Source organism: Maylandia zebra, linkage group LG10 (assembly GCF_041146795.1).
Source record: "Maylandia zebra isolate NMK-2024a linkage group LG10, Mzebra_GT3a, whole genome shotgun sequence".
Taxonomy (NCBI): domain Eukaryota; kingdom Metazoa; phylum Chordata; class Actinopteri; order Cichliformes; family Cichlidae; genus Maylandia; species Maylandia zebra.
Window position 1 is genome coordinate 10,928,559 of NC_135176.1, and position 20,052 is coordinate 10,948,610.

At 42.9% G+C, this 20,052-nt stretch overlaps 1 protein-coding gene across 2 annotated transcripts in view; it reads right to left on the reverse strand.

Annotated features, from left to right (window-relative positions):
* slc8a4a (solute carrier family 8 member 4a) overlaps positions 1-18,451 on the reverse strand; it is a 30,214-nt gene extending 11,763 nt beyond the window's left edge. Inside the window, exons 1-6 of one of the 2 annotated variants that reach the window (XM_012920828.4) lie at positions 17,475-18,451; positions 17,037-17,107; positions 13,094-14,509; positions 12,430-12,947; positions 3,611-3,717; positions 1,738-1,856 (exon numbers count right to left, since the gene is read on the reverse strand). In XM_012920828.4, the coding sequence (XP_012776282.1) occupies positions 1,738-1,856; positions 3,611-3,717; positions 12,430-12,947; positions 13,094-14,434 (2,085 nt within the window). In that variant the 5' untranslated portion in view covers positions 14,435-14,509; positions 17,037-17,107; positions 17,475-18,451. Of the gene's footprint in view, positions 1-1,737; positions 1,857-3,610; positions 3,718-12,429; positions 12,948-13,093; positions 14,510-17,036; positions 17,113-17,474 lie in introns of both variants that reach the window. The other variant, XM_004557304.5, reaches the window with a different exon arrangement.
* Positions 18,452-20,052: the final 1,601 nt, after the last annotated feature.

Genomic DNA, 20,052 nt, shown 5'->3' on the forward strand with positions numbered 1-20,052 from the left:
CTGCTCTAATGCTGGGCTTACACTGTGCGATTTTTGGCCCATTTTGAGACGATTTTTGAGTCGTGCGACCGATTTGGTGATCGGCCCGATTTTGGCCTTCATCGTGCATCGTGTAGTATACGTGGGGTAACGAGAAGCGATTAACAACTCGAGCAGCTCCTGATCATCAATCGCTCGTGAGCCGCTCACACTGCTCACGCGCAAACACGTAAACGTCGGTGAAAAAGACGGAGCAGCACGGCTGTGCAGCGTGTGATCTGGACACAAGCAGTACACAAGCGATGGAGGCACAACTTGTAGAACTTTGGAAAGCTCATCCGAGCCTTTTCGATGTGGCATCACAAAATTATCACGACCACAACAAACGTGAAGATAGTTGGATTTACATTGCTGCTCAATCACAGCTGCCTGATCAATGTTTTTCATTAGCAATTTAGCAAAGTTGATGGTGGTGGTGTGTGTGTCTGTGTGAGTGAAAGACAGAGCGAGCGACAGATTTTCTGTTATAACCTTCATGTTATGGAGGCACAGTGTGAGCACTCAGGTCGCATCAGAGCATCGGGCCGTATAGTGTGAGACCTGCATCGTGACCTACCAACTTCTAACCCCTGCGAGTCAATCGTGCAGTTTGAGCAGGAGCTGAATAACGTGACTGAAAAAATCGCACAGTGTTTGCCCAACTTTAGGTGTACTGTCGTCCGAGACTTGCACCGCAGTGTCGGCGTTTGTTTCCCTGTTGGCCATGCTTCTTGTTGTGGTCATCTGTTGTCTTCCGGTATTTTCTCCGCAAGCGACCTTTCCTCGACCAATGAGACGAGCGGTAATCTGAATTGTCATACTCGAATTGTCATAAGTGTGCTGTCAGCTCATTGGTCACAAAGCAGGAGAGGGGCTGGGAATTATGTTTTCCAACAAAGCGTTAATTCCATAAACATTTATAGACTACTTTTGATTCTCACTGTATTACGGGACAAAGTGCGTCCCTTATTAGCTCAATACGGGACAAAGTGCGTCCCTTATTAGCTCAATACGGGACGTGTGCTTTTGTTTCTAAATACGGGACGATTCCGTTTTTTAAGGGACGGTTGGCAACCCTATTGTCCAGCTTCTGAGGTTGCCACTTGGGCCTAATATCATGTTGTGTTAAGGAAACTGAAGTTTCTTTCTTTTTTAAAAATTTGTACTTTTTCCCGAGTTGAGATCGATCCACTGCTCATCCAGTCCAAATGTCAAAGTATCCTTCAGCAAGATACTAAACCCTGAGTTGCTCTCAACACATCCATCGGCATGTGAGTGTGTCTGTGGACGTTAGATAAAGTGCTTAGATGAAAGTGTTGTATGAATATGTGTGGAACTGGGTGAATAAAACTTGTAATAAAAAGTGCTCTGAGTGCTCAAACCGAGTAGAAAGGTGCTATTTAAGTACCGGTTCATTTACCATTTATTGTCTCTTGTAAAACACCCAACTTATCAATACAAAACAGATGGAGTACTGCTATAAATTCTGCATTATGGCAAATGATACAAATTCTTTAACTCTGACTATTCAAGCTGAATGATGCGTGAACACATCTACTGGAAGATTAATGAGTTGCATAATTTATCACACATCAAAAGTAAAATATATATTAACCCAAAATACTGTGACATTAGTGAAATTGCTGCATTTTTCCAGGTTAATGTTGTAAAGTCAGTCCATGTCGGCTCTGAGTTACGAAGCTGCTGATTTTGTGTTACCTTGAATTCATAAGACTCCTCAATGACCACCTCCAGCCTGGTGTGCTCTCCCAGACATGGGCAGCCCATCTTTGACACGTCCTCCGGACCCACTGCTGTCTTGTTGTCATTAGTGTCACCTAGGGCAGCACAAGAATAAACTATCATCCAGGATTTCCTACATGGTGCTTGGATGATAATGAAAGTCAGTCCTCTGTGTGTGCTACGGTCCATTACAGTGACTCTGAGTGACAGATCAGCCAATCATAATTGGTAAACCCAACGCGAGAGATGTTGGGGAGACACGTATTGAAATAAATAAAACACGGCAGTCTGCATATTGATACTCAAAATTTAATCAAGAGCATAAAAAGTACTTGGAATAGAGGATTTAGGTTTATTTATGTCAGTGGTTTTATTTATAATAGTGGATTATGTGAATATGTATTCTGTTATTTATGTTTTGAATTCTCTACTTAGTAATTTACTTCAGGGATATATTCTTTCTGCATTCATTACTGGCTTATCATTTCTTGTATGTGTTTATTGTCATTATGTTTAATAAATAATAAGCAGAATCGTATGTTATTAATATAAATAGGTCTCATAAACAGGACTTTCCCAAACATTTTCTGACTACACGTCACATTTTTAATATATCCACAGTACTTTTAGGTTGCAAATCATCAGTCATTAAAATATGATCACATTTAGCAAAGAGTCTGAGTGAGTATTGATATGAGCACAGTTGTATTACAAGTACTTTTTTGATGTTAGTTAGTTTAATTTAACATGCAATTGCAAAAGCAGCTATTGCACAGTAATTACAGCTCTCTTCCACAGTGTGTCTTTTCTCCTTCCTGTTAAAAGGGAGCTTTTCCTGGGGTGGCTGTAGCTCAGGTGGCAGAGCAGGTCAGCCACTAATCAGAAGGTCGGTGGTTCGATCCCAGGCTGCACCCTGGCTGCATGCCAAATATCCTTGGGCAAGATACTAACCCCATGTTTGCCTACTGGTGGTGGTCAGAGGGCCTGGTGGCGCCAGTGTCCGGCAGCCTCGCCTCTGTCAGTGCCCCAGGGCAGCTGTGGCTACAATGTAGCTTGCCATCACCTGTGTGTGAATGGGTGAATGACTGAATGTAGTGTGAAGCGCTTTGGGGTCCTTAGGGGCTAGAAAAGCGCTATACAAATGCAGGCCATTTACCATTACTGTCGCCAAGTGCTTGCTTATAGGGGTCATCTGATTGTTTTTTTCTGTATTATTACAGTATAAAGCTCCTTGAAGCAGCCGTTGTTGCACTATATAAATAAAATTGAACTGAATTGAATGATTAATAATAATAATGGATTGGATTTATATAGCGCTTTTCAAGGCACCCAAAGCGCTTTACAATGCCACTATTCATTCACTCTCGCATTCATACACTGGTGGAGGCAAGCTACGGTTGTAGCCACAGCTGCCCTGGGGCAGACTGACAGAAGCGAGGCTGCCATTTCGCGCCATCGGCCCCTCTGGCCAACACCAGTAGGCGGGAGGGTAAAGTGTCTTGCCCAAGGACACAACGACCAGGACAGAGAGCCCAGGGATCGAACCGGCGACCTTCCGGTTACAGATACGCTTCCCAACCCCCTGAGCCACGGTTGACTGTAAAAGCTCTCAAAAATAACATTGATGAAATACAATGACATTTTTACTCTAACCCTGAGCAATTTTAAGTACATCAATTAGACTTTCAGTCTTCATGAATAAGGCCTGATGAGGAAGTTTGAGATTAGTTGTGCTGTAAGGTTTAATCTGCATTAATCCAAGCATTTAGTGCACACATTTATCTCAAGCCACCAAATAGAGTGACATATCACTCTGCACATGTAGCACACAGTGATGTCATCCACTCACCGTGTCTCTGTCCCACCTCCAGCAGTATGGGCTCCTCCAACACAATTGTGAATGTCTTGTTTTTCTCGTACTCCTCATCATCAATGATCTTCACATTCAGCAATTTCCTAAAGGTCGAGGGGTCAGGGGAACAAGGAGAAGCGGATTAGCTTTGTTTAGGGGAAATAAAAGTAGCTGCCCGTATGAGTCAACCTGCAGTAACCCTCTGTTATCTAAACACGCTCAAAATAGATCCCAGGCAGGTAAGAGCAGCTTCCAATGCTGAGACTATGCTTTCGTACACATTCAAATAAAACCAGAGTAGCTAAGAGGTAGACTGCCTACACAGTGAATCATGAAACAGATCTGTTAGATAAGAAGGTGGAAGCTCAACATTTCCCCCAAATTGACAAATATCATGCGCTGCCGAACACTACGAAGAAAAAAAAGACTAAAATATAAATTTTCCTAACACCCCACAAGAGGGCGGACTCCTTCTGCACCATTAATTCCATTAGAGCACAACTAAAGCGAAATAGCCCACACCCCTCCCACACACTCAAGTTAGAAGTCATGAGGAATTGAATTATTACCTTTGTCTCTGTGGAAATTATATCACCTATCTACACAGGGACTCATGATAAGACATATATATATAGTTTGTGCTCTTAAATCCGAGAGCTCAAAAACGTGAGGCTGCTTTGTCAAACTGTGACCGACATATTTTCTTCAGCCCTCTTCGTTCGCCCACACTGTCACAGCCAGTCTCTCTCTCTCCCTCTCCCTCCATCTCCCTAATGATATGTGGGTGGCTGTCTATTTCTGTCTACACATATACACTCAGGGTTTGACAACACGCATGAAGAGCTTTTGCTTGCTGAGGAAGAAGAAGTTTATTTTAAACAGCAACAATACGTCACTGGCTGTCTAATGTCAGGCTAAGTCATGCCAGTGGGAGCAACGTGAAGCGCAGCCTGGAGACCTCGCAACAGGAACAAAAGAGTTTGTGTGCATGGTATATTTGCTTTGAATCGCCGTGCCGGGGCCTTGAAATAAAATGTGAAGGCTCTGCTGCTGTGGATTGTGCTAATGTAGCAGCCATTTTGACATTACATCACATTTTAGGCAGACACTGTTTGTCTTGCCGTAGCGTACCTAGATAAGCAGAATATACAGACGAACATTTACATTTTCCACTAAAATCCAAACGAGAAATTAAAGGCTGTCGAGAAGCAGCAGGGGCCCGGGTTCATTTAATGCATCGGGCTGATTAGCTGGCAGTCTAACTCTAAACTGCTGCCACAGTTTGAAGCTCATTTGCACTGATTTCAGACAAAAAGAGGTGGGTGATAATGCAAAACGCGAGAAAATCAAAAGTGACTTTTCAAAACAGACTAAAAAACAGCTGTGGTGAGATTAGTTCTCCTGCTTTCTTAGTTTCGGTGAGTTGGTCCTTCACGTAAAGTAGTTCCATCCCTCTTTTTAAAAAAATATATTTTACTTGAATCAGTAATACCTTTGTTAGTATTTCAAAAGCATTAGCAGCGCAAATAAACCAAGCAAAACTGAGTGGCTAAAGACAAGCAGTGCTTGCTAAAGAAAAGACAGTTACGAATGGAAGAACGGATGATTTAATTATTGCTACACTCCAGTCCTGCACACTAGTCTGCAACCATCTGGAAACCACTGGTCACCAGAGAAAAATGTGTATTCCCCTGGCTGGTTGGTGCGTGTGGTAGGTTGTTTGCTGTCGCTAGGAGAAACTGGTGGCAAAGTGCTGCTTCACAGTCTGTATTAGGTTGGTGTAACTGAGGCCTAACACACAGCAATCTCAAAAGCCACTGGAGGCAGAGATGAGGAGAATGTTCTGATATAAAAGCTACCTCTGTTGTAGTGACTGCATGTGAGTCTGTGTCTTTTGTTCAGTCTCTGTTATGTTTCCTGTTTTACTTTGAAAGTCCATGTCTCATGTTAATGTGTCTAGTTTTGCTTCCTTTGTCTCGTTAGGCCTGATTTGCCCCAGCTGTGTCTCACTCCTGTTGCCCTTTCCCTGATTGCTCCCTCTGTGTATTTAAGCCCTGTGTTTCTCTGTGTCCGTGTTGCAATCTACCGTTTATTTTGCTGTGTGTTTTGTCAGTCCACCGGTGTTAGTTTATTTTGATTTTTTCCAGTTATGTTATGTTTGAGTTCAGCATTAAAGCTGTTTCGGTTTAAGTTTGTCTCTGGAGTCTGCACCTTGGGTCCTATTCCTGTCTGCACACAGCCGTCACTTAACATTCTCTGCTGAGATTTCACTTTCCAGATCTTTTTTCTATGCAGCTTGCTTATAATGTGAAGCCTCTGATGAACAGGATGTCACTCTTGTCATTCTTAACTAGGGATGGGTATCGAAAACCGGTTCTTGTTGAGAACCGGTTCCCACTGTTTCAATTCCTTGGAATCCTTTGCCATTTTTGCAAACGATTCTCTTATCGATTCCAGTCGCCCCGAATGACGTCACCACGTTGCGGAGCGTCATTTACCTGGCAGGAAACACGGCACGTAAGCGGCTCAAACGCTCAAAAGTTTGGTTATACTTTACGAGAACGGATGACAACAGGGCAGCTTGCAATACTCACACACAAAATAAAATCTATTCAAGCTGAATTTATGCTTCAATTCTTCAAAGAAAATCGTACCACCAGAGTTTGAAAGTTGCAGATTCTTTTCAAACGCCTTAAAAGCCCAAAGCTTAAGAACATATTTCACATTTTTAATTTTCATGCGCACAGTGGTTCTGTCGTTAGAGACTCTGACCTGCAGCAAGAATGTATGCTGCCACATTTCTGCGTAGAATTTGCGTTTTTCCCCCCTGTGCCTACTGAGTTTTAGTCCTGGTGATGCAGTTTTCTCCCTCAATCCAAAGACACGCTTGTTAGACTGACTGGTTCTAAACTGTCTATGGTTGAGAGTGTGAGTGGTTTTGTCTCTCCTCATCACCACCCAAAAGCAGTTCAGATGATGAAGTGATGCATTTTTAATTTTAAATGTTTCCAGCACGTAAATGACTACCAATGAAAGCATGTAAACTAATCAAAATATGAAATCAATGAAGTTCTGCCTTCATCTTCACTGTAAGTAAAAATAATCACAATTTAGCTGATTTAGCTAAAAAAGTTAGCTAAAGTAAACTAAGTCAGACACCTGCTAACTAGCTAAATACGTTAAAGGAATAGTCTCACATTTTAAAAAAATACGCAATTTTGTGTTCTTGCTGAAAATGAAAATTGATGACAGTTTAATGTCTGCACTCAAATTATTAAAGTAGAATAGCAAGCAGTCGACTTAGCTTAGCATGTAGTCTGGATGGAGGGAAACAGCTAGCCTAGCTGAGCCCAGTCTACAGCTAACAACACAGCTCTCGCAGGTCAGTTTAGATGATGTAAAAATGTAAGTTTGTGGATTTCATCTTAAAGTTACAGATACTCATCATTTTATATGAACTTCATTATACTTTTGGGCTTTTGATGATTTTTTTAAACTGTTCTTTGTTCATAGTGAAATGATTATACAGCACACATCTATAATGAGTTTGAAAAAACAAAAGAAAAAAGAATTGGGTCCACAAGTTTGAATTTATATTAGTATTAGATATTTTTTAAACCACACAGTGTCAAAAGCATCATATCCCCCGTTAACATTTGGTTAAATGTCCCTTAGCAAGTTGCACATCAACAAGATTTTTTTTGGTAACCATTAACAAGCTTCTGGCCTAATTCTGACATAATTCTGTCTGATGTTTGTCTGGGCTTTTAATCATAGTCCTCATTTTTGTCATGGTAAGTATGTAAACCTTTGACCACAGCTGTACAATATTCATGCTGAGCCAGTTATTTACAACGAATAGAACTCCCTGCAAAATCATAGTTGTTCTTTTTTATTTTAGCACATTTCCCAAAATGTAAAGTTATCTTTTAAAATTTGTGGTCCTTTATAATTTCCTTCGTACGCTTGGGTTTAAAATGTTCAGTTTAAAAATACATTTTCTAAACAGCACACAGTCCTGCTTTATGAGCCCTGTCGCTGCAAGTCAATGTAAACTCTGATTATTACAGACACAATTGGATTTTATCAACACTGTAAATCCTTGGCTTGCTCCATATCACATTACACTGCGGAGCCATCAGCCATCTCTGCTGCCCGGTTGGCTCAATTCCTGGGAAAGTTTCTGAGTAGCCGCAGTGGTATAAACCTCCAATTGCGTCTGTCACACAGACAATATTGCATGCATTCTAAAGATTGATCTCTGCTCTATCTGCAACAACCGTAATCTGTTCTCCATCTGCCTGGCTCTTTTTGCAGTTGTCTTACATTTACTGAGAGTATGTTGAATGCTAAAAAAAGTATGCCTTGTTTGTAAATTAATTATCAGGATTAGTTTGACTTAACCAGAGAAATGAGAAAAAGGAGGTTGGTCATAATTGTCACCTACAGAAAGAAAGCATCATACATATCGTCTGTGACTCTTAAAGTAGTTCTGTTTTTATTTGGAGGTTCCCTCTCCTCCACATTTTTTGTCGGTTCCTTAAGGATGCTCCAGTTTCCTCCCACAATCCAGAGGCATATACAGTAAGGCATGAGGCCCGGAGACTCCAAACTGCCCACAGGTATGACTGTGTTCACTCTGTAGCCAGAGAGAGTGTCTCTAATTTCTACCCTCTGCCTGCTGCAAAGAAAAAAAAAAGAAAGCTTCTGCCCTCCCGAGACCCTGACAAAAATTAAGCCGGCAGGGAGACCGAGTGAATGCATGACAGTGTGTCAAAATCCACAGCTGGACCTAGCACCTCCGTTCATTTAAAGAGCCATGAATCAAAGTGGCATGTTAGCATCTGCCTACAGTGCTGAAGTGTCCTTGAGCAAGATATTGAATCTCAGCCAGCTCCAGAGAGGCTGCAGTGTAGCTTATTATAAACAGAAAGCAGCTGCATTACATTACATTACTGTGTCTCCACTGTGTTGTTGGGTTATTATGTAGAGAAAATTTCTACAGAAAGAAACCCGTTTTGACATTGATAATAACAAATTATTCCACCACTGATAACTTGTACTTGCAAAAATGTGTGGCAACATAATGGAGAATGGTCTGAACTAATATGCACAGGGAGAGACAAGTGGGACGAGGAGAATTTGAAATTCATTTCTACCCTGCAGCCGTGTTAGCTGCTCCCCTGAATTTAAGCTCAGTGGTAAATTTTAATGTCAGCAGGACAACACGCTGATTCTCCTCAGGTGTACTGTGTAACATGTTCACTATCTCAATTTAGTATGTTCACTTGCTAATTTGCAATAAATGTAAAGCACGGTTGGCTTTGGGAAGGATTTTGACCAGAGGGATGCTATCACTTCATTACTGTTCCTCTAGAGGTGAGCATTAACTGGTGGACCTAATTTCGTAGCACTAATTGCAGAGATATTACGCTCAGAGATACAAATGTTAACCTCATATCAGCACAAGAGAAAACGTTAGGCCATCAAAGACATTAGGATCCATCCTCCGAGAACCATGACTGTTTGTCTGTACAATATTTGACCCCAGTACAAAACACATTGAGATGTTTCATCCACTGGGGATCACAAATGTCTATTATCCATTAAAAGTCAAGAAATTTCACAGTGAATTATGGTGGTGCACTGATTGACAAACAGTGCCGTCCTTTGTGACATGGAAGCAGGAAGGCTAATATGTGATTAGCTCTGTGGCTACTTGAAAGGTTGATTTGAAGGGACAGGATACGCAATAACTGCAGTTGGATGTTTTCATTCTTTTTAATGAGGATTTATAAAGAAGCTGCATGCCAGAGGTTACGCCAGGGGTCTGAGTCTGCCCAAAGCAATTCCTGTTTTCCTGTATGCTGTCTACACTTTCTTATCAATAAAGGAAAAATGCCATAAAAAAGTTATTTAGTTATAGCTTCTGTCTTCTTTGCAGCAGTTGCTAAGCTAAAGGCTAACAGCCCAAACATAAACAAGAGTAGCCTACATTGCTGGTTTTTCCACATATTTTTGAGACTACCTCCAAGTTACATTAAACAGCTATAATATGTAAACATTGGTCTGCAAATGTTTTGTGTTAATGTTACCAAGCCCTGAATCTGTTTGTCTTTCAGGAAGTTCTGTATGTCATCGAGCTCGAGCACCTCAGGCGTGAGCGATAAAGAATATCAGTGTATTGATTTTCTTTTCAAAAGTGATCCCCTTCTATCTGTTTTATCTTAGCTTATGTAACTGCCCCCATTATCCACTTCAGACTCAACTAGTGCATAGAGGCGCATATTTGAGGCACTAACGAGAACAGATATGAGATTATGCTACATACGAGCATCAAAGGGTCTATTGCAGATCTTCCTCTAATCCATAAACACAGAATGTAAAATGGCGCTTGATGTCAGCTTGTTTATTTTGGCTCAGGTTTGTGTCTGTACATCATAATTTATTTACTGCAGAGCAGAATTTCAATGGTAAATTATTATTTATATGCATGCCTAGATTTTAAACTGCTCCTCCTGGCTCCGCATCAAAAGCTTAAAAACTTGGCTTCCTCTTTTGCTCCTCTGCATGCTCAAATATTGACGGGGGAAGACAGATGTACGTGAGCACAAAGACACACAAAGCTTGAGACCCTGTAACAAACACGCAAACACAGAGGTGCCCAGAGGACCGTCGCCGAGTGTCATCTCTTTGTCGCGAACAAGCGGGGAAACACTCGGGTATGAAAAGCCAGCTCGGTTTTGAACGATGAACTTTGGCAGCCTGCTGAGCAGTAATGAGCGCAGACGTGCATTTAACACAGAGAGGGTGTGAGTTTATAGTCTCGGAGAAACAAATAGACGCATACAACGACGGCGACGCTTCAAGATGATGCCATTTCACCTACATCTTTTAACAGGACTGACTGGCATAAAGAATTCACACGCTGCGTAAAGAGGAGCACAATCTGGCCTGGCAGTCTTCGACTTAAGCTCTCCAAAAGTGGTGAACTTTTGGCTCGGCATCAGAGTCAAACATTAACACCTTCGGGTGGCACGCAGAGATGAGCGCATTTCCAGCAGCAATATTAGAAAACTCATTTAGATTCAGCTTAAAAGATAAGTCAGCTGCTCGACCTGGCAATTTCGATTCAAGATCTGAGTCAAACCTTTCCCACCTATGATCAAAGTACTCCCGCAGTCCCCTTTAAGTCCTCGCTTGCTATTCCGAGGAGGACAGGAGTAGCTGAACACTGCTTTGGCATTTTTTTTCTGCTGGGTCTGGGTTTTCTTTTCATCTGTTTTCTGATAACAAACTGTCCTGCCCCACTGGATCCCACTCTCCACAGTCACACCCCCAGTCCTCTCCACTGCTGCACATCGACTGTTAAGGGAAGCATGACTCCAGATATTATGAAGTGTACTTTCACTGTCAGCTTTCTACAGTCGAATGAGCACAGTCTTAGCTCAGTAGGTGAGGACTGTATCTACTGCTCGGTCTCTATTTGAATGCAGATGCCAGCTGCCTGCCTCTCATTTCACATTGTTATACACTATTGACTCATTAACTGCAGCCTCTGTAGCTGACTGCGCTATGAGGGGAACTTTTGGGACCCCTTTAACCCCTCTTCACTCTCTTTAATTGCTTTGGATGCTCAAGAAGCTCTTTTTAGTTCCCCTTTGGAGCGACATGTTGCTTGATGTGGGTTTAAAGCAGATTCAGCACTCTAATACGGCCTTAATTATACACATAGACTAATGCATAAAAAGGAGAAAAAGCATAGATTGTGCGCGAGGAAACTGCTAAAAACAGAGCAGTATATTCAAATTTCACCTGCGCTGCGAGGCAAAAAAAAGAAGAAAGACAAATAGGGAGATCTGCGTTTTCTTTGACACCATGTATTCACCTGCCTTTCCTCCCACTCGGCCAACCTACACAATACACCTACACACGAGCCTCGCGCAGACGGATGCATCTGACACATTTGATTCCTTTGTTTCGTCCTTTGCCGTGCAGTAAATCATTTTGTAATGAGCTCGGTACGGTTGAGGGCATTTTCTTTCTTTTTTTAAAGTAAGAAATTAAAAAAAACAAAACATAACCGTTCTGTGTAACTGCCCGGTCTTTTGCTCATCTCGTCATAAAGCAAACACTACAAGTGTACTCATCATTCAGCCAGCCCTTTCAAACAGCGTTCAAGTGAAAAAAAAAAAGAAAGAAAGAAAAGCTGGAAAAACATCACTCTTCCAGCGCTCTCTCACTCCCTCGCTCTCTGCACTCTGCCTCCCTCATCTTTTTCTCTCCTCATCTCTGCTGGTGCATCCACGAATGCTTTAACTAAAATAACCACACGGGCTCCAGTGCATGCACCTGTTTTAGTAGCTGCCGTGCAAGTCACCTGTCTGATTTTTCCCCCCTCTTCTACTCTGTTGCTCGTGTGGGCTTCCTTTGTTTTCCACAGGGAAGTCTTTAGTGTTGTGCATTACAATGAGCTTCAACAGAACTTCCACAGAAATCCCAACAGGCTGCATTTAATTCATTCACAGGAAACTGTTTCTGGGTTTCATCTTCCTCTTCTCCTCCTTTTTCTTGTTCTTTTAAATCTCCACGATCTTTCATTATCTGCCGCACAATTATATCCTCTTATCCTCCCACATCGTCCCTGCGAAAAGAGCTAAACTTCGTTGAGCAAACGTATCTGTGAGTCATAAAAATAGGCCTTTCATTCGTTACCAGAATAGATAACTTACAGTAATCTAGCAGGACAGTTTAATGTACCAATGTGTGGGCGGTGATGTTTAATCAAGTGATGAACAAGAGGAACTGGCACTCACATGGTCTCATCGTTCTGAAACTCCAGCTTGCCGGACACCTCTTCGTAGTCCTCCCCTGCTTTGGCGGTCCCCTCGACAGTGTGGTAGGGCACAGCCACTTTTCCCCGTGCCCCGGATGTCCTGTGAACCTTCACCTGCATGTTGCCAACGCTCTCGCTGACCCTTGTGGAGTTGCTCTCAAACGTAAAGATGCCAGCGTGGTCGTCGTCATAGATGGTGACGGTGGCGATGTGAGGATTGCCCAGTGCCGCCTTTGGAGGAACATGGGAGGGAAGGCCCACCATGCTGTTGCTGGAGGTGATGGAGCTCGGCTCCAGGACTGAGACCTCGGCTCTGTGCACGATGCGCGGGTTGCTGAGGCGTACGTAGAAGTGCTCGTCCTCTTCAAAAATGTCATCGTCGATCACGCCAACAGTGAACTCTTTGGTTGTCTCGCCAGGCTTGAAGACCAACGTGCCCTCAGCAAACTCGTAGTCTGAACCTGCATTGGCAGTCCCGTCCTCCGTCCGGTATTCCACCTGTGCAGGGAAAAAAAATTTCATCAAATATGTAGTGGCTGGAGTTGTAATAAAAATATTAATATTAATACTTTATGCCTCAGGCAGTTAAAGGTGATTTAAAATTGACCTTGAGCATTTGCAATCTCTGTGCTTTCCCCCCTCACCTTGACAGTGCAGCCACTTTCTCCTCCGTGCCGACTCACGGTCAGCTTTAGTGAGCCGCAGTTCTCAAAGCACTGATAATGAGAGTCTTCAAACTGCAGGTAGATAGTGTTAGGATCTTCCTCTTGCCCGCTGGCCTCGTGACAGCTCACCACCTTCCTGGCCTGGTCAGCTGCATGCTTTTTCAGGATGTTCCCCGCTCCGATCATCATGCGCGTAGCTTGAATGCGATAAAAGGCCCTGCTCTTCTGCTGCTGGACCAGCACTTGATAGTTGGCCATCTCGATGAGCTGCTCCATGTCCTTATCTGGGTGCCTCTGTTTTAGCTCTTTTAGAGTACGAGCCATCTCCCTGCGGGCCTCTTCTTCTTGATCTTGTTCCGCGCTCATCCCACCACTATCCTCCACGCCCTCCAGCATCCCATCCAGAGCCTCTTTGGGGTGAGTGTGAGAGTTCACACCCTGTCCATCCATCTCCAAGTCCATTTTAGTGAACATGGCATCTCCCTCTGACTCGATGATAATGCCGCGGGTCTTGTCGGCTCGGTAGCGCTTGTGGACGTACTTGTAGAAGAGCAGGCGGCGGTCTGCGATCCAGGCTTGCAGAACGCACAGGGGGAAGAAGAGGAAGGTCAGGACTGCTTCCCAGACTTGCACTTCTCCGGGGGAAAACACTGACAGGATGAGATACAGCCAGATGTAGGCGAATATGCTCCAGGCTGCGGTGACAAAAAACACCCGCAGGTGTTTTATCTTGCGGGTTTCATTTTCTGGCACCACATAGACACAGAGAGCAATGATGATGAACATGTTGAAAGCAGCACTGCCCACGATGGTGCTGGGACCCAGAGCTCCCGCTTCAAAGTTATGGCCGACCACTTCGATGACAGACAGCAGGATCTCTGGTGCCGAGGAGCCCAGGGCCATCAGGGTCAGGTTGGAGACCGTTTCATTCCAGATGCGCACAGTGGTTGTTGTTGTCTCACCATTAGGCTTCTTGATGGTGATCTCCTTTTCTTGAGAGGTGATGACCTCGATAGAAGACATGAACCGGTCGGCAATGATGGACATGCCCAGGAACATGTATATGAGAGCGGCAAAGTAAACAATGGCACGTGCCACCTTGTCACCCACTGCGGGGTTCTGGGGATTCCACATGGGCAGCACCACGCCCTCAGAGCAGTTGTCATCACTGGAGCAGTTGCCTGGGCTGCTGCCGATGTCATCATCCCTGCTGCCGTAGGAGAACCGGGTGACTCCCGGGAGGAGAACCAGCAGAAGAGAGATGAACATGCATGGGGTGGCAGGTGGAGAGCAGTTCAAGATACGCTTGTGTAGAAACATGATGGTGTGGTGATGCTTTGAGTCTTCTAATGCTAGAGATCAGTGCACGTGACATGTGAAGGTTCGCATGAACCTCTGAAAGACAGGAAAAAAAAAGAAATTTGCCTGGTGGATGAGAAAGCCACATGTCAGATGTTCATTATTCAGTTATATTCTCAAAATAACCCCAATATGGCACCACAAAAGTGCTCTTTTGTATGCAAATGATGTGGGATCCATCAGTTTCGTTGGTCCGAGTTTAGAGAGCCAGAAATATTGGCACCTACTAATCGTTGAGTCACTGGTATTGAACTACCCTGTACGACTCCCACACATATAATGTGGTCATTCTGTGCTAAACCGCAGTGAAAATGTTACCCTTTGCACCTGTAGTATCGAGGGAAAAACTGACTCAGTCCACCCGGTACTGTCGAGTTAGATGGGAGTCCAAAAATAATATCCACTGGCAACGAGAATAACAAGAAAGGAGCAGTTGTTCTTAGGTAGCCCTACTGGTACATATATTATAGGATGATTTAAAGGAGGAACAGCTCTAGTGTCTAGAGAGTCCAACACACTTCTCAGGTCTAGTATGAAATATAAAGCTGGATGCCTGAGTGCAATTCAATCATCACCACCTTACCTAAAAGAATCCATTCCACATGCAGTAATTTATATTTGCCAACATAGTTTCTCTGATTAAGTCAGACAGAGCATGACAGGGTGGAGTGGGGTTGCAAAGCAGCATGCATATGCACAGCAACTCGTGGGCTGGCTGAAGCAGCTTTAATACCATGTGTTATATGAAATTAAGCAGACTGACGCTTAGATGGTATCAGCTGAGAAATCCACAGATGCGGGCTACCACTGAGATCAGCCAATCTGCCGTTCAGCTTAGTTTAATTTAGTTTAAAATTTTACATAAGCAATGGAAACGGCATCAGGGGACAAGTAAAAACAATTCCCCAGTGCCCCCCCCCCCCACCCCCCCCACCCCCACCAGCAGTATCTTAATGGCCTGAATAGACATTTCAGGGAGTACTGTGCTAAACTCTTCAAAGGATTAACATCTGTGAAAAAAGAGGAGAGGGAAAGATGTCTAGTAATGTGTCTGGTGTTTTCTAATGAAAATTTAAAGACCATCCTTGTCTCAGAAATAGGTTGCACACCTACAGCAGAAGCAGTCTGGCAAAGCTGCATGTTTGGCACCTGCTCTCATTGACATGCAGCAGTGAAAGGCAGCATTCTCCAATCTGACCTGCATAACAGTAGAGCACGGTTTCGATCAAGGCTACATTTCAGGGTGAAGTGGTGCAGCACAGATGCAGGAATTAAGCCGTCAGTTTTTTTTCTTTCTTTCTGCTGTTAGCTCATAAATAAATGACTAACAGATTGTATTTGTGCAACAACAACAGCAACAGCCCGACACCTGTCTGCTGATCAGATTGAGCGAGTGAGATCAGCACCATGGACAGCGACTCCTGCAACAGGCAGCTCCAATCAGGGACAATGAAACAGTCTTTTTTTCGGACTGAATGAAATATCCCTCATTACTGTTATGTGAAATCACATATTGATATCATCACTGATTCCTTCACTTTCGAAAGCAGATTTAATTAATACGTTGCTTTCATCTGGCACACAATCCTGCACAAATTTTGAGTGGGTGATGTTTCTATGGCAAAAGCAAGATCTCCGACTGGTGGAAATGCAGGAAAACTATAGAGAAAAAATGTCTCTTTCTGTTCTGTGCAGTATTTAGTGATATGTTTTCCTCACTAAAGTCGCCAGGCAGCAACAAGTAAATGAGATACTGAAGCACATTATTCATTTCCCCTTAAGAATACAGATGTTTTAATTTTTTAGTCAACACAAGCACACACTCTGAAATCTCCTCACCTTCGTCACATTACATCTATTCAAAGTGTGCAAGTATCCAGTGCAAAACTACAGTTCTCTTATCTGCTGATTTCTAACATGTTTGCAATTAAAAGCCCGAGTGCAACATGAAGACTTTACCAACTACTGGCAAACCCAGCATGATGCCACTTTCCATCTAACAGAGTTACTAACCTTCAATAATTCCATAATTATCCAAGCCTTTAAAAAAAAAGCAGACCCAAATTAAATTAATCCTCAAACATGTTCTTGTTTGCTAAGCAAAGGTCCAGGGTTGGCAAGTAAACACATAATGACTCACACTTTGATGCCTGCACTTGTTTTGTGTGTAAGCGTGTGCGCTTTTCAAATGGTGGCACACTCAGTTTGTATTGAGACGCCTCATGAATGTCATCTCTGCTATTTAGGGAAGGAAAAGTCATTAGAATTCATAAACAAAAGGAAAACAGAACAGAAACATGGAAGAAAATGAAAAGAAACCGGAGTTTCTCGAGATGTTGCTTTGAGCTCAAAGCACACTCATCAGTCTAAGCACTAAGACAAGTGTTACTGGATTTACATGCAGCTGTTAGTCTAAGAGTCTAGTATAATGGGGGGCAAGAAAAATTCTCATGCAGGGGCTTGCTTAGTTTCTTTTCTTTCTTTTCTTTCTTTCTTTTTTTTTTTTGTTTAGCTTATAGTTATAGTTCCTATTTTAAACATTGTGAGAAACTATATTACTCACCTGGATGCAGCTGTCAGTGAGTCAACCCAGAGTGGAAGTTCTAGCCTCAGGAGATGAACTTATCTTTCATGCTGCTCTGTGGAAATACAGCTTATCTTAAACGAGCATACCACAAAGTCCGTTTTTAAAACCATCATGAAAGTAACGAGTGTTCCACATCGGAGAATTTTGAGAAGCTTTAAAAAAAAAGAAAAAAAAGCCATAAATGTGAGCCAGTAGCAGCACAAAAACACAAAACACCGCTGTTGCAGATTCGAAACAATTCAAAACGCTAAGTTAGAAACAGATTCTGAGACGGCTAGGTAAGTGATATTACAGAGGTAGAATAAAAAGGGAAAAAGAAAAAAAGATAGAGCCTATTAAATGATCAGTACGCTGAGCATGAGGGACAAACAGACCGGTCCATTTGGTGCGCACAGCTGCCCCACTGATACTCACGGAAAGCCCAGAATCTCAGTTGGATCCTGGTCACAGCGTGGCTACCCTGCACCAGTTCAACAGAGGAAGACACCCCGTGTGCCATTCACACGGCAGGCTGGTGTAATGGTGTTGGCTTGTTGCTGGTGTCTTGGAAATGACGCGTAGTTTTCCCCGGTGCTTGTTTTCTTTCTCTCTCCTTTTTCTTTGACAAGTACCCTACCTCAGCAAACTTAACACAGCCGGAATAGTTCCCCTCATTAAATTCCCATTGTTCCACCACCGCGACACCCTCCGCAAAGCTAAGTAAATTATTCAAAAACCACAAGGCGCTTTCAGCTTTATCCTTTCCTGACTGCGTGTTGATGCGTAAAATAATAAATTAAATTACACCAGTCCAAAAAAAACAACAACAAAATCTTAGAAAGTATTAATTTAAAAAAGAGAGAATTTAATTGTATTTTCTATTTCCGAAAAATAAACTGAGTGCAAAAAATTCCCTCGCTCTTCTGCCTGAGCTGGATAACGCAAGGAACCAAACAGGGCTGCACATGAGAGTGGGCGTGAATGAATGGTGAAGGATTGAGAGGACGCAAACCACACAGTACGCGGATCAGGACAAGATGGATATCAAGCAGAGGGATGGTGGCACACAAGAAAGAGGAGTGTAAGTGTGGTGTGGAATGGAAGTCTTGTCTTACTCTCGCGGTGGGCAGCACTGGCACAAGAAACGACGAGCGAGAAAGGGAAAACAGTAACACTGCAGAAACAGGGGAGGGGAGACGTTCAGAAGCAGCGCTACACGCACGGCTGGTCCTCCTGACTGCGCATCAGGAGACCAGGATTAATGATCATTTCCATCAGAAACCCTTTAGAATGTTTGCTCATTATCTTGGTTGCCCATCAGCACAAAAAAACCTGCTGTAAGCTAGAAGATAGAGAGCTGATCTTCGTTTTTGACACTCCGAAATCCCAGATGTATCTGCCCGTACGCCTGCTGTGGGCTGCCGTTGTTGTAGTCTGGATGGTTACTTAGAGACAAAAAAAGAAGAAGAAAAAAAGCACATAGTCTCAATAGTTTTTCTTCTGACATGTGAATTTAGCCTAACATCACTTTAAAAGATGGGAGCCATGTGGTTGATCTACTGTTGGGGGAAGACAAAACAAAGTAAATTAGACTTTCATTTGAGAGAAATAAGACACCACCATCTCATGTTGCTTCTATCTGGTCAACAAATCGAAATCCTAGAGAGAGAAAACTGAGTGCTTTGTCATTGTGATCTGTACCACCACTGGGCCAAAGAACATGACGGGCTTTGGTGTGGTGCCAGGGTAAAAGCCAGCAATTTTAAAGCTTAATGTGTGGAAGATGATATTTTGTGTTTCTCTGGACACTCTGCCACAGTGATGGGCTTATTCTGTCAGGTTTGGGTTTCATAAGAAACTGGAAACAGGGCATTTAGCAGCCAAGGATGATTATGTTTCATAAAAAGTATATTTTGGGTTTTTTTTAACCATTACTAATCCTAGCCGTGTTTAAAGCGGTTCTGTTATGCTTTTCCTTTCCTATCATGTGTATACTGTTAAAATGATGGAAGCTCACATTACACAATGAGAAAATAAGTTAAAAATAAGGATGTCGCTTTCTGGGCAAGAAATCCCTGTGAGGAGCGGCTCAGTCTAAATCTCTAAATCTTCAGATGATTTTTTTTTAAATACATGTGGCTACTTGTGTGAGAGAGAAAAACATATACCTATGTACTCACCGGGTATTCAGGTAAAACTGTTCAACAGATTTTTAAGAAAAATACCTGATCTGCCAATCACATGGCATCAGTTCAATCCATTTAGATGTGTAGACATGGTCAAGATGACCTGCTGAAGTTCAAACCAAGCATCAGAGGTGATTTAAGTGACTTTGACTATTGGTGCCAGACAGGCTAGTATGAATCTTTCAGAAATTGCTGGTCTCCTGGGATTTTTCCCACACAACCATCTGGAAGGTTTACAGAGAGTGGTCCAAAAGAAGGATATATCCAGTGAGCAGCAGTTCTTTGAGTGGTCAGAGAGAGAATGGAGACACTCATTCCAACCAACGTATACAGCAGAGCATCTCTGAACTCACAACGCCAAGACCCACTTATGTCAAGCAAGAACAGAAAACTGAAGCTACAAAGAAGCTTCTCACAGGCTTACCAGAAGATTGGAAAAACATTGTCTGGTCTGATGAATCTTGGTTTCTGCTGCAACAGATGGTAGGGTCAGTATTTGAAATCATATGAAAGCTTGATTTGTATCAACAGTTAGATACAAGTTAGACACTTTTGGGATCTGGGTACCAACTGAGTATCGTTTAAAAGTCAAAGCCTAGCTGACTATTGTTGCTGATATCTATGCCTATCTTACCTATCTTTTGATGGCTTCTTCAAGTAGGACAACATGCTGTGACACAAAGTTCAAAACTCATCTGAAATTGATTTCTTCAACATGACAATGAATTAAGTGTACTTGGGATGTCTCCACATTCACCAAATCTCAACAGAACGCCTTTGCGATGGAAGGATTCAGAATTCGTCACGGTGCAGAAACAGCATTAGTC